At 34.6% G+C, this 15,568-nt stretch overlaps 1 protein-coding gene across 1 annotated transcript; it reads left to right on the top strand.

Moving 5' to 3' along the window:
- Positions 1-1,373: 1,373 nt before the first annotated feature.
- On the top strand, positions 1,374-15,553 carry LOC106137972 (zinc finger protein 182). The gene is made up of 17 exons (XM_060951389.1): positions 1,374-1,589; positions 2,038-2,169; positions 2,504-3,235; positions 3,496-3,620; positions 4,359-4,433; positions 5,065-5,200; positions 5,819-5,940; positions 6,874-6,937; positions 7,522-7,544; positions 8,028-8,118; positions 8,666-8,794; positions 9,793-9,903; positions 11,680-11,795; positions 12,475-12,519; positions 13,189-13,204; positions 13,925-14,040; positions 14,948-15,553. The coding sequence occupies exons 1-17, from the start codon at positions 1,482-1,484 to the stop codon at positions 14,991-14,993; spliced, it is 2,187 nt and encodes a 728-aa protein (XP_060807372.1). The 5' UTR covers positions 1,374-1,481; the 3' UTR covers positions 14,994-15,553.
- The last annotated feature ends 15 nt before the right edge of the window (positions 15,554-15,568 follow it).

The raw sequence follows: 15,568 nt of genomic DNA, 5'->3' as shown, positions 1-15,568 counted from the left end.
AGGTTGGCTAGTTTGCCTGAATATAAAATTTGGAAATGGGATTATAACAACTAATATATGTTTATTTTATAAATCGTATTTTTCTCTACATTATTCGCAAGTTGCTATATACCCCGACGTGATGGGTTGAGAACCTTTTGATTTTGGACCTCCTAGAACTATATTAAGTGGAGCTTGTATTTTGGCAGCATCAGGAATAAATCGCCGATAGAATATAAGTTTATTTTATAAATCGTATTTTTCTCTACATTATTCGCAAGTTGCTATAGGATAATAAGTTTAAGGCTCAATTCACACTGAAATGGAAGTGGCTAGCAGCGGCCAGCTTAGCAGAGAAGACACGGTACTATCTCATTATAAAGATGCTCCCGACGCCCGCTCGTGACCTCAGAATTATTAAGAAGTTGCAAGTATTCGCGCAACGTTTTCAAGTCTTTCAAATGATTCTCGTATGATGATGTATTGTAGTCATGGCGATAATGTCTTAAACTATATGACAGTAAAGATCTTCTCCGCTTCACTTCCGGCCGGCATGATGTCAGGTTTTCCACAAAGAATTTTTTTTCCATTTAGGTTCATAATCGACTATTCATAATTGGATCGTGGGTTTGATTACTTACCAAACCGATGTGCGTAGACAGCAAATCCAAACAACTTACCGTATTTTATGAAGTTTATTATAAGTCCAGAACACATAACACACATTGTTCAAAAATGAGAAGGCACCGAAGAAAGTCACAGAAGAAATCATTGTTCACAAATAGGAACAAACACAGCAAAAAAGTTAGAAGTTCAAAGTGAAAGATATAGGTACAACACAGTAGATTAAGGAAAAATCAATACGACGCATATGACCACTAGTTATCTAGATTATTAAATATTTGTTATCAGGTCGCCTTTGCGCAGAGTATTAGCAGTTTTTTACAATGGCGTCTAATAATACGATATGGAGGGTATCTGTATAAACTTGCTATTGTTCTCGCGGGAGTTGAGGATCATTGTAGCTTTAACTCTGTACGATACGATCCTCACGCTTTTGTCGAGTGCTAATACTATTTATAAATTTTAACAGTAGATATTTATGTAATCTTTGTACTTACCTATGTAATAATTATATATTAAAAATAATTACCTAATATTAAAAATGTAGTATATTATATAGTGCAATATATATATTATGTGTTTGTGCCTTATACATTTGCAATAGTATAGTATAGAACATTTTATTTATTTATTTAATTATCTTTATAAGTTAAATTGAATTGAATTTTTTTTGATACTTTAAGCAAAATCGCAACCAAATCGAGATTGTGACAAGATCAAATGTCAATGTCTCGGTCTGTCACGGGAAAATTGCGAGAATAGAATGAAAATCGGCAATCGGGCAAGCGTAGCGTCTACCTAAATATTTGTTTTCATTTTATTTAGGAAAAAATCATATAGTTTTTTAAGTTAAAAGTAAGTTGTTTTAGTTTATAAGCATGTGTGATCTCAAAATATGCCGAATATGTCTTCGGACAGAGTGCAAACTTTACAGTTATGACCAATTACCATTGAAGTTTTATTACGAGGAAATAATGTGTTGTAAAGTAAGTAATTTCGTTTGTATTTTTATTTAATTTGATGCTTTAATGTGATCATAAATTCATATTATTACATACCTATGTATTTTATGTTTATGGGTTATTAATATAAAAACAAAAACAAATCCAATAGGGAATTTGGTAAAGCAACATCTTGCTCAATAGAGGATGTAAAAAAGGCAAAGATCTAGCAATAAACACAATTTAACAATTAGTTATTCCTTTACCTCTTAATATACCTATTGCATCTAAGAGACCACACTAAGAGAGAGTTTCTCAAAATTCCCACAGAAACAAATTATTAGGATAGCTTTACAAACTTACATAAAATCACACCTCTGTCCTGGAGTGGTAGACAGCTTTCCACTTGTCATGATTCCTGCAAGTTGGTTGGTTTAGCCAGGATGTCGCCAATTTGATACACAAACTAAATTTTTACATTTGACTTTTTCAGAATAAAGTGAACAACAAATTGCCCCAGTATTTCTGCTACGAATGCGCAACGTTACTTCACAAATTCCATAAATTTAAAGAGAAATGTTTTAGTGGGCAAAATATCTTACACGATCTGCTATTTAGGAATATGGTAAGTTTTTAAAGTAAGTTGTTATTGCTACAACATACATGCCTTAAAGCAAGTGAGAGAAATGAAAAATTGTTTATTTGGCCTACATTTCGTCCTTGCTAACTATATATAAATAAGCATGCATATTAATAAATTTGTTTTTATGAATAAAAAAAAAAATTGTATCTTGTTTCACTGGTCTTTTAAATCTACTTCAAAAATAACTTCACTTTTTGACTGTGATATTGATCATGATTTTCTGCTTTCTAAGACCCTATAGTCAAGCCTTGAAGCTATATTCAGGCTTTATCAGTATGTATTATTTGTCCATAAACACACCTTTTTTTATTTCTAGTTAAACTACAAAGAGGTTAATGCCTTAAATAGAAAAAGAAAATCACAACCTCTTCCTTATCAAATGAACTTGAGCATAATAAAAGTTACTAAACATGTAAAAACGTACAATTACATTTACAAAGGTGAAGAAGAATGGGATGACGAGATTGAAATAGATTTCTCTGATAAAACATTTAATAATGATCATGATTTAGATGAGAAATCGGAAATTGTTATTGTAAAACATAAAAATGAATTTAACAATGTGAAATCTGAAGAAGACATCCGAGTTACTAAAGATACTGATCATATGCCAGAAGAGAATAAACCTGTTTTAGACAATGATGATTATGATGACAATGAACCGTTTTTTGATGATTTCCCTACTATTAATGATTCAAAATGTATTGATGATGGTAAAATATCAGACAATAATGAAATGACACGTGTACCTAGTCCCATTTCGTCTGATGATGAAGTTTTAGCGAAAATAGTTAACAAATCTAATGACACAAAATTAGTAACAAATACAAAAGTGCCAAAATTTCAAAGATCAAAGAAAGGTACACCGAAATTGAGTGATGGGAATTGGAAGAAAATAAATTTGACAGATGAAGAGGCCATGCAGAGGTTTGTGGCGAGAGCTGAAGATAGTAAATATGTGAACGCACCCTATAAATGTGAACAATGTTATAAATGGTTTTCAAATGTTGATATATACAATAGACATATTACTTTGAGGCATGATCAGGTATTTATTACTATAATTTTGTACATACATTTAATCACGACTATATGCATTGCAGGGTAGACAGAGCCAAGGTCCAGGATCATGGTTATAGGCGCTCCTCTCCAGGATATAACCGGAACCTACAGAATTTGATAATATATCACGTTTTTACTTCTTACGGGACAAACAAAGCCTTGGCTTGCCACGATCCCTGGCATAACTGGCGATCTCTCTCTCTCTCTGTAAAATAAACCTTTTTTTAATTTTAATATAATTTTCAGTCTCTACGTCTGGAGTGTAAATTTTGCAAAATGCGTTTCAAATTGGGCCATCAACTACAGAAACATTTGAAACAGCATTACAACGTTTACGAATGCCAGCGGTGTTACTTCGTCTGTCTTTTAGAGTATGTATTTATTTAAAACTTTATTGCACAGAAACAAAAATGTACAAAAGGCGGACTTAATGCCCTTTGGCATTCTCTACCAGTCAACCAGCTGACCAAACAGAAAAACTTTTAGTTGGTGGTGCGAAAATAACTTGTATATAACTAGTGCTGTGTGGTTTCCGGCACCTTAGAATAACACCATCTCTTTCCCATGGATGTCGTAAGCGACTAAGGGATAGGCTTATAAACTTTGGATTCTTCTTTTAGATGATGGATAAGCAACCTGTCACTGTTTGTTTTTTAAGGGATATGAGCTAAGTCGTCTTTTACGGCATCCATGAGAAAATATGGAGTGGTCCTATTCTTTAGTGCCGGTAACCACACGGAACTCAGTAAGTTAAACAGTCAGTGTCTTCTTTTATACCTTGTCACAGTTAAATAGTATCTATACTAATATTATAAAACTGAAGAGTTTGTTTGTTTGTTTGAACGCGCTAACCCAGGAACTACTGGTTCGAATTAATAATTAATTGAAAAATATATTATAACACATATAGTCACGTCTATATCCCTTGCAGGGTAGACAGAGTCAACAGTGTTGAAAAGACTGATAGGCCACGTTCAGCTGTTTGGCTTAACAATAGAATTGAGATTCAAATAATGACAGGTTGCTAGCCCATCGCCTAAAAGAAGAATACTAAGTTTATTTATAAGTGATAACAATAATACAAATGTTATTTATTTATTAATTTTCAGACAATCGGCAATATTTCACGACGAGTCTCATAACGGCAAAATAAGAACATGCAACGTTTGTTTTAAGGAATTCACGTGAGTATTTGTTTAACCTACTTCGTAAAGGTGGAGGAGGTACTCGATTCAACGTTATATTGTGCTCTTTTAAAGATGCTACCGTGTTATTCAGCAAAAGATTTTTTTTTGTTTTATTTTAGTAGATATTTCTTTTAAGGAAAATATAGGAATTGTTGGATAAGTTGAAAATAATTGAATTGAAAGGCGACTGAAGTATAAACTGAGGCTTGTTAACTTGTGATTCTTTTTAAGGCGACGGGCTAGCAACCTGTCACTAATTGAATCCCAATTCTTTCATTGAGCCAAACAGCTGAACGTGGCCTATCAGTCTTTTCGAGACCGTTGGCTCTGTCTACCCCGCAAGGGATATAGACGTGAATCTATGTATATACGGTTTGTAAGCCTATCCCTTAGTCGCCATTTACGACATCCATGGGAAAGAGATGGAGTGGTGCTATCCTTTTTTGTATTGGTGCCGGGAACCACACGGCACGGTATTATTATTACGGTATTACTGTTACAAAAACCGCATCAAAATCCGTTGCGTAGTTTGAAAGATTTAAGCATACAGACAAACAGACTAAAATAGCGACTTTGTTTTATACTATGTAGTGATTATAATAAAATTGTTTCCAATTTTTTTTCCCAGTCACTCGTCAACATACTACTCGCACATGACCACGCACCGCACGAACTTCTTGTGCACTATATGCGGCCGGTCGTTCGTCAGCGTTCTCGGTTTGGACGTTCACAAGAAACGGACGCACATAAACTACAGGGACGCGGTGAGTATCAATCGTAAATTAATCAATAAATCGTAAATTAATCAATAAATCGTAAATTAATCAATAAATCGTAAATTAATCAATAAATCGTAAATTAATCAATAAATCGTAAATTTATCAATAAATCGTAAATTAATCAATAAATCACAAATTAATCATTGAAGTTCTCTGTCAGACCCAACGGTTGACTGGTAGATAATGCTTTTTTCATTAAGTCCGCCAATTGTGCTATACATTTGTATTTTGTGCAATGCAGTTTAAATTAATGAAATAAATCAATCAATGGTGACCTAAATCTAAAATTTATAAATGTCAATAAATTATAAATCGATGAGTGAGAAATTAACCGTCATCGTGCCCGCAAGGGATATAGACGTGATTGTATGTATGTAGGAAGTATAGTTAGTTATTCCTACAAATGATAGAAGGAGAAAAGAGGAGAGAATCAGTTTAAAATTACTATATTATTGAACATAAACTATAAATATTTGACAATAAAAATCTGAAATATATCTGATATTCTTTACCTAACTAACAATACCATGGCAACCGTTGCTATGGCGTATACGAAGATGGTTGCCTACAATTGTATGTATGTATGTATTTATTTTGTAACAGGAAAACACTGTTAAGCCAGACACAGAAACTATGTACTGCGAGCGGTGTGACATCAAGTTTGCGGCGCGGGCCGCTTACGAGGAACATTTGTTCCATTCCGCTAACCATACGGAAGATATCGTGTGAGTTTATATATTATGACAATCATACTTATACCTATACCGTGCCGTGTGGTTCCCGGCACCAATACCAAAAATAATAGGACCACTCCGTCTCTTTCTCATGGATGTCGTAATAGGCGACTAAGGGATAGGCTTACAAACTTTGGATTCTTTTTTAGGCGATGGGCTAGCAACCTGTCACTATTTGAATCTCAATTCTATCATTAAGCCAAATAGCTGAACTTGGTTATTCAGTCTTTTCAAGATTGTTGGCTCTGTCTACCCGCAAGGGATATAGACGTGACGATATGTATGTCTGTATACTTATATACTTGTTATATGTATATACTTTTCAGCTTTATAATATTAGTATAGATATACATATATATGTATATATATATATATATACTAATATTATAAAGCTGAAAAGTTTGTTTGTTTGAACGCGCCAATCTCAGGAGCTACTGGTTCGAATTGAAAAATTCTTTTTGTGTTGAATAGACCATTTATCGAGGAAGGCTTTGGGCTATTTGTCATCATGCTGCAACTATTAGGAGCGAAGAAATAATGGAAAATGTGAAAAAAAAACGGGGGAAATTATTCATCTTGAAAAATATCTTTCCCATGGATGTCGTAGAGAGCGACTAAGGGTATACTGCTATAGGCTTATTAACTTAGGATTCCTCTTAAAGGCGATGATGGGCTAGCGACCTGTCACTATTTGAATCTCAATTCTATCATTAAGCCAAACAGCTGAACGTGGCCTGTCAGTCTTTTCAAGACTGTTGGCTCTGTCTACCCTGCAAAGGGCATAGACGTGACTATTATATATATATATATATATATATATATATATATATATATATATATATATATATATATATATATATATATATATATATATATATATATATATATATATATATATATGTAATACAGTTATATGTTTTCTAGAGATGCTAACAATGAACTACAAAGATTCCAGAGGAAAGTTTGTGGGATCAAGGAAAAGGCAGTGGTAAGTTCATTATAATTGATTCTATTATATATTACTAGCGACCCGCCCCGGCTTTGCACGGGTAGCATTTATATATGTATATATAAACCGTCCGCAGAAAATCCTCTGTTTCTTACATTTCATACAGGAAAAAAGACGTACTTACTGTTTGCGTGGTTCCTGGCACCAATAAAAAAAAGAATAGGATCACTCTGTCACAATACTATACCTAGATGTCGTAAAACGCGACTTAGGCAAAGGCTTATAAACTTGGGATTCTTCTTTTAAGCGATGGGTTAGCAACCTATCACTATTTGAATCTCAATTCTATTATAAAGGCTAACAGCTGAACGTGGCCTATCAGTCTTCCAAGTCTGTCAGGGATATAGACGAGATTATATGAATGATTGAATGTACATAACTATAGTATGAAGCTTTAAATGTCAAATTGTTTGTTTGTTTGTAATTTCTTTATTGCATAGAAATTTACACAGTAACAAGAAAATAGTAAATACATACTTATAAAAGAAACAAATCACTTGCAATGGCGGACTTATCTCTTAAATTAATAATTGTTAAATATAATATTTTTCGGTTTGTTACAGTTAGCGGAAGAAATTCGAATCAGGTGCGTATTGTAAAAGAAGATTTTATTACGAAGTTTCAATAAAAAAAAATATCGAAATATCGTCTTTAATTCCATTTTCTGAACGGTATCAAGAGAAGATGTTGCATCTTAGACTGTATTTTTTTTATATCGCTGTTACTCTCGAGGAAAACAAACAATCGTAAAAGCAAATTAAAGCGAAAATTAATATCTTTAATATTTTGGAAAGGAACGTCAAAAATATTGGTGCCGTGTGGTTCCAGTCACCAATAAAAAAAAAGAATAGGACGGAGGAAAGGAGACTAAGGGATAGGCTTATAAACTTGGGATTCTTCTTTTAGGCGATAGTTTGGCAACCTGTCACTCTATTTGAATCTCAATTCTGTCATGAAGCCAAACAACTGAATATGGTCTTTCAGTCTTTTGATGACGGTTGGCTCAGTCTACCCCGCAAGGGATACAGACGTGATTACATGTTATGTTATATATTTTGTGTATATTCAGGAAAGAAAAAGATCCAACGCTTGTGTTGTCCAAACCGGTGAAAAGGTGGTGCGTCAGGACGCCGAAGAAAACTCCAATGAATTGTTATCAAGTAAGTTTATTTATTTTTTTCCATCTATGTTAAATAGAAGTGCGGTGTGGTTCACGGCAGTGCCGTGTGGTTCCCAAAGGTGGTCACCAATAAAAAAAAAAGAAAAGGACCACTCCATCTCGTTCCCATGGATGTCGTAAAAGGCGACTAAGGGACTTATAAACTTGGGATTCTTCTTTTAGGCGATGGGCTAGTATGGCTAGGCTAGCTATGGTGACAGATTGTCACTATTCGAATCTCAATTCCATCATAAAGCCTAACAGCTGAATGTGGCCTATCAGTATTTTCAAGACTGTTGGCTCTGTCTACCCCGCAAGGGATATAGACGTGATTATATGTATGTATGTATGTTATTAGAAATAGAATTCATCGTCGCACTATAAAGTACCTACTTACTTTTTGTATCACATCATACGCGCGGCGCCATCAACACTGTTGGCTCAGTCTACACCGTAAAGTGATTAAAACATGATTATAATTTGTATGTACGTTGATTTCTTTGAAATTTCAAGTAAATAACTTTAATTTTTAAACACGTTTCTTTCAGTGCGGCAAACATTTCGAATCTCAAATGCAGTGTAGGAAACATCATTTAAAGGAACATCCACGGACCACCTTCGTGTACCCGGGGACGCCCGAGAGGACGATATGTGAGATCTGTGGCGCCGACTTAGCGGTAAGAACAAACTAATATAAACATCCATACATGCATGCATGCATACATGCATACATACATGCATGCATACATACATACATGCATGCATACATACATACATGCATGCATGCACACATACATACATACATACATGTATTCATACTTACACGCATGCATACATACATACATGCATGCATGCATACATACAAAATATCACGCCTTTTTCCCGGAGGGGCAGGCAGAGATTACATCTTTTCACTTGCCACGATTCCTGTATACTAATTTCGCTTCATAACTCTATTCGTGTACCCGGGGACGCCCGAGAGGACGATATGTGAGATCTGTGGCGCCGACTTAGCGGTAAGAACAAACTAATATTATAAACGCGGAAGTAAGTCACATACATACATGCATCCATCCGTAAGTATACATATATACTTACATACATACAGGACGTCCTGGCAAATGGTCAAGTCAAGAGTACCCGAAACCGCCGAGCTTGCATGAAGAGAGTTATGAATGTGGATGAAGCGAAGGAAGTATGCAGAGATCGTGGCAAGTGGAAAGATGTAGTTTCTGCCTACCCCTCCGGGAAAGAGGACATGTATGGAACTTTATACATACATCCATACATAGATATATGTATTTCCATCCATTTTTTAAGATATAATGATTTCATTTTGAAGAAAATTCACTCATACATATAATCACGTTTATATCCCTTGCGGGGTAGATAGAGGCAGCAGTCTTGAAAGACTGATAGGCCACATTCAGCTGTTAGGCATACTGATAGAATTGAGATTCAAATAGTGACAGGTTCCCAGCCCATCGTCTAAAAGAAGAATCCCAAGTTTATAAGCATATCCTAAAGTCGCAATGAGAAAGAGATGGAGTGATCCTATTCTTTTTTATATTGTTACCAGGACCCACACAGCACATTTTATCTTATCTTTATTTATACGGCGGGTTTTGAAGAACATTTAATTTTATTTATTTATATATTTGTTTTGTTTGTACAGTTTGGCAGCGTGATGGCTCACCTCAACATGCATTCAAGAGAGAAATTATACAAGTGTGACGTTTGCGAAAGAAGTTTCGTGCAAAATGCAACTCTAAAGAGGCATATGTTGGTAAGTTTATATACAAATTCATTTATCTTTTAGGACGGTGAAGACATTTTTGTTCGTTAATTTAAAAACGCTTCGTATTTCATTTCCAATAATACGTTTGTTTGTTTGTTTGTAATATCTTTATTGCATAGAAATTTACACAGTAACAAGAAAATAGTACATAGTTATTAAAGAAACAAATTACTTGCAATGACGGACGTTACGTTAGTAAGAAATATTGATGCTAAGATCGTGTTTATAAAAATATGATTTAGATCAAAAATCTAATGTAGAATTTTAAAATTTTACACTAATTACATTAAATATTAAATAATTTAATAATAATAAAAAAAATTATAAGGATGTCCTGACAAAAGGTCAGGTCAAGAGTACCCTAAACTGCCGAGCTTGCATGAAGAGAGTTATGAATGTGGATGAAGCGAAACAAGTGTGCAGAGATTGTGGCAAGTGGAATGATGTGCTCTCTGCCTACTCCTCCGGGAAAAAGTCGTGATTTTATGTATGTATGTGTGTAAATACATTTAAAGCGTTATTAAAAAGAAGCTAATTTATAAACCAATAAATTTCGGGAGATAATAATAGCTTTATTCGCTCAATATTTTTTTCTCAGAATTTGGAAAACGTTCTTGTTTTTAAATTTTTGTAATCTACTCATTGATTGAAAACTACATTTTGCGCGTTGCTTCGCTCCCGTGGGACATTCCCGCAAAAAAGTAGCATAAATAAATATTACTCCCGAATATCTATTCTGTAGGTAGATATGTGTCGTGAAAATCAGTCAGTAGTTTTCGAGTTTATTCGTTACAAATATACAAATATTTTTTTCTTTATTATTTATCAGTGCGGATTGATAATTCAAATTTAAAGTGAAAAAAAAAATACCAAGTGTTTTTGTGATTCATTTGCTCGTTCACCGCCCGGGCCGGACGGGAGGCAAGTCCTATTTGTTTTTCTTAAGTATTGAAATAATATTATTATCTATGCATTTTCAATATAGGTATTATTATCGACGGCCTCTGTGGCTCAGCGGTAGTACGCTTGTCTGTGACACCGGAGGTCCCGGGTTCGAATCCCGGTCAAGGCATGATGAGAAAAGAACTTTTTCTGATTGTCCTGGGTCTTGGATGTTTATCTATATAAGTATTTATTATAAAATATAGTATCGTTGAGTTAGTATCTCGTAACACAAGTTTCGAACTTACTTCGAGGCTAACTCAATCAGTGTAATTTGTCCCGTATATATTTATATTTATATTATTATTTAACCGCCGAGCTTGTATGAAGAGAGTTATGAATGTGGACGAAGCGAAAGAAGTATGCAGAGATCGTGGCAAGTGGAAAGAGGTAGTCTCTGCCTACCCCTCCGGGAAAGAGGCGTGATTTTATGTATGTATGTATGTATATTTATATTATCTTGTGGTTCACGTCTCGGTAGCTCCGGCGGCCGGAATGAACCAATGAAACGTTTTAATAATTTTGTATTAAATGTTAAAGATGTCAGAATTTGTGCCGTTTGGTTGCCGGCACCAATTTAAAAAAAGAATAGGACCACTCCATCTCGTTCCTATGGATGTCGTAAAAGGCGACTAAGGGATAGAGGCTTATAAACTTGGGATTCTTTTTTAGGCGATGGGCTAGCAACCTGTCACTATTTGAATCTCAATTCTATAATTAAGCCAAACAGCTAAACGTGACCTTTCAGTCTTTCCAAGACTGTAGGCTCTGTCTACCCCGCAAGAGATATGGACGTGTCTGTATGTTTGTACGTTTTTTTAGGTCCATACTGGCGAGAGGCCGTTCCCTTGCACCATGTGCGAAAAGAGGTTCACACAAGCGGCCAGCCAAGCATTGCACATTCGCACTGTTCATTTGAAGCAACCGCATCCTAAAAGGTTTGTTGTTTTTTTTTTCGTTATAAAGACTAGTGTTGCTGAACGTGGCGTATTTTAAAGTATTTTCAAGAGTGTTGACACTGTCTACCCCGCAAGGATAATATGTATGACAAATTATACAGATTGAGTTAGCCTCGATGTAAGGAATCATTACTTAAAATCCGTGTGGTCCCCGGCACTAATATAAAAAAGAATAGGACCACTCCATTATATACTCTTTACCATGGATGCCGTAAAATGTGACTAAGGGTTTGGCTCACAAACTTGGGATTCTTTTTGGGCTAGATGGGTTAGCAACCTGTCACTGTTTGAATCTCAATTCTATCATTAAGCCAAACAGCTGAACGTGGCCAATCAACCTTTCAAGACTGCTGGCTCTGCCTACCTCGCAGGGGATATAGACGTGATTATATGAATGAATGACCGAATTACTTTCACGAAACGTTCATACACGTACAATTTTGGCCTATCTATATACAAAACTTCAATAATAATGCTGCGATTTAAATGCATTCCTTACTAATAATTTTAATGTAAATTGTTCCGCTTTCACAGCTAAACTGCTGGACCGATTCGGATGAAATTTTGTATGTAATATAGTAAAAAACCCGCGTCTAAACGCGTGTAACTTTTATGTATTTTGTGTGTGTACGTAAAATAATAATGTTTTTTGTTACAGGAATAGAAGAAAGAAAACGGAGTTTCATTTTGAAGAAGATCGCACGTCTGAATGAGAAGATGATGAATGAATATACCTAATATAATTCATTAATTCATATAATCAAGTCTATATATCCCTTGCGGGGTAAACAGAGCCAGCAGTCTTGAAATACTGCCAGGCAACGTTCAGCTGTTAGGCTGTGATAGAATTGAGATTCAAATAGTGACAGGTTGATAAACCATCGCCTAAAAGAAGAATCTCAAGTTTATAAGCCTATCCCTTAGCCGCCTTTTACGACAACCCCGTGCTACAGGGTCTGCTGTCATTGTAGTTAAGCTATATATTGTGCAGTGAATTAACATTAAAAGCGCACAATAAAAAGGATTTATTTTGGTCTAACATATCCTAGTTCTTTTAAATTTTTTTAACAAATTTCTTTTGTTTTTTTGTAAAATTTTTATTGCACACAAAAATAAATATAACAAATTACAAAACAATCATTGGATTTAGAAGAATATGTAGCACAATGGCGGATTTATCCCAATTGGGATTTCTTCCAGTCAACCAAACACTTTTTTTTTCAACTATTTAATTTTTCATCGAAATCATATTTCTAATACTAAGAAAATTTCATTTTTGTGATTTATGATAAGTATCAACTAACCAATAATTAATTTGCTGCAAAGTTTCGCAATAATTACTTTGTAGTTTTCGCTATGTGTATATTTATAGTCCTGTAGATCACTGGGTTATGCGTTTTATTGCCAGTAGATACAATTTTTTTTATATAAAACTTATTCTCAGAAATTTGTTTATCCGCCTAAATAATTTATATAAGTGAATTTTTATAATACTCATTGCATTTATAATATTTTTTTTATATAAGAAAAACCAGTGCAATTTCTAAACAGTATTTCTGTAATATTTATAAGAAGATATGCAATAATGTAGTACTTAATAAAATTATTATAATATCTGAAATTTGTTTTTTTTTTTCCTAAAACCTACCAAAAGAGTAATTCTCTTTCAAAGGTTACGGTTTAACCCTCTATAAAAGTCACTAATCGAGGATTATCAGGAATGACCTTCTTATTTGCTAGTCCTATGTACAGTCGTCTACAGAAAAATATAAACAACTCTGTACAAACCAAAAGCATAGGGATTAAGATTTAAGAGATCTTTATTTGTAAATTGACGTCCGATGAAAATGCTGCAGTGTAGTTTGTTCCGCCGCTTCTTCTACACATGCGCTTTGGGAGCGGTAGTAGTTATAATTAGATTTAAGTTATGTGACGTCAATAAGTGATACCTTGTATCCAATTTTGAAAATAAATCTATTCTATTCTTTTCTATAGGTATCATCATTCAGATAGTATCCCATAACACAAGTTTCGAACTTACTTCGGTACTAACTCAATATAGGTAACTTGTTTGTTTCGTATATATTTATTTTTTAATCTAATTCCAGACTCATACGGGGGAACGTCCCTACCCCTGTACCATATGCGGCAAACGTTTTACGCAATCCAACAGTCAGCAATTGCATTATCGAACTGTGCATCTGAAGGAGCCGCATCCGAAAAGGTCAGTTTGAAGTATTTGACGGTAGTAAGGCCTCGCGATTATTTTCAGCGCCATCTTGTGTAAAATTTTATGAACTTATATTATTTTTTTTACGTTTCTTTAATACATAAATGAATGCCCACGTTCAGCTATTTGGCTTAATGATAGAATTGAGATTCAAATAGTGACAGGTTGCTAGCCCATCGCCTAAAAAAGAATCCCAAGTTTGTAAGCCTATCCCTTAGTCGCCTTTTACGACATCCATGGGAAAGAGATGTAGTGGTCCTATTCTTTTTGTATTGGTGCCGGGAACCACACGGCACTTTACGTTTCTTTAATTTAATCTACCTTTTATGCCGCAAAAACTTTGATATTGTAGATGATGATGAGTTTTGTTCCTCTTCAAAGATTGCGGAGAATAGGTGGGATTGTTTTGTGTAAAAAATGACTTACCCAATCCAGAATCGTAAAGGCGCACCCCGGGCTCCTCTATAGAGAGGCGAGTATGTAACCAAGTAGAAGACTAAAATAGTGACAGGTTGCTAACCCAACGCCTTAAAAAGAATCCCAAGTTTGTAAGCCTATCGCCTTAGTCGCCTTTTACGATATCTGTGGGAAAGAGATGGAGTGGTCCTATTCTTTTTTGTATTGGTGCCGGTAACCACACGGCAATCTATCATTAAGTTTTAATCTCAATTCTATCATTAAGCCAAATAGCTGAACGTGGCCATTCAGTCTTTTCAAGACTGTTGGCTCTGTCTACCCCGCAAGGGATATAGACGTGACCATATGTATATATGTATGTAGAAGACTAACCAAATTTCACCAAAATCCAATCTCGATTCAGGAGTTATCGCGACACAAACACACAAAAAAGTATTTTTGCACAAATTCAAATAAAATAAATAATTTGTTTGTTATTTTTCAGGAATAGAAGAAAAAAAATTGATATTCCCCACACGGAAGACGATTAACATGATATGAATTTGACACGAGGCTAAAATTCATATAATTCGTACCAACATTAAAAATAATTATTTTTAATGTCTAAGATCTTGAATTATTATAATTCAAGATCTTCTTGAAATTATATTCTTAGTGGGTCTACGGGTATGGCCCATTCACCTTGTTCATGTAAAGCAAATTAATCAGTAGTAGGTCTTATGTTTTTATGAGCTAATAATAAGTGCCGTGTGGTTCCCGGCACCAATAGAAACAAAATAGGACCACTCCATCCCTTTCCCATGGATGTCGTAAAATACGACTAAGAGATATTCTTATAAACTTGCGATTGTTTTTTTAGGTGATGGGCTAGCAACCTGTCACTATTTGAATCACAATTTTATCATTAAGCTGAACGTGGCCTATCAGACTTTTCAAGACCATTGGCTCTGTCTATCCCGCAATGGATATAGACGTGATTATACGTAATGCATGATTGTATGGGGTATGACTGTTTTTTCTAAAAAATATAACATCCTTCTTCGTGAATAAATTTATGTATTGTAGCGCAATAATGAGTTAATAGAATAAAACTTAAATGAACAGT

Source organism: Amyelois transitella, chromosome 24, assembly GCF_032362555.1.
Source record: "Amyelois transitella isolate CPQ chromosome 24, ilAmyTran1.1, whole genome shotgun sequence".
Taxonomy (NCBI): Eukaryota; Metazoa; Arthropoda; class Insecta; order Lepidoptera; family Pyralidae; genus Amyelois; species Amyelois transitella.
The sequence above is the reverse complement of the archived record's forward strand: the minus strand, read 5'-3'. Positions and strand labels throughout refer to the sequence as shown.

Excerpts from the sequence above, each read along its gene's own strand:
- LOC106137972 (XM_060951389.1), top strand. The coding sequence starts at position 1,482 with ATGTGTGATCTCAAAATATGCCGAATATGTCTTCGGACAGAGTGCAAA. Across the intron at positions 3,621-4,358 it reads TACTTCGTCTGTCTTTTAGA|ACAATCGGCAATATTTCACG; the intron begins GTATGTATTTAT and ends ATTAATTTTCAG. Across the intron at positions 8,119-8,665 it reads CTCCAATGAATTGTTATCAA|TGCGGCAAACATTTCGAATC; the intron begins GTAAGTTTATTT and ends CGTTTCTTTCAG.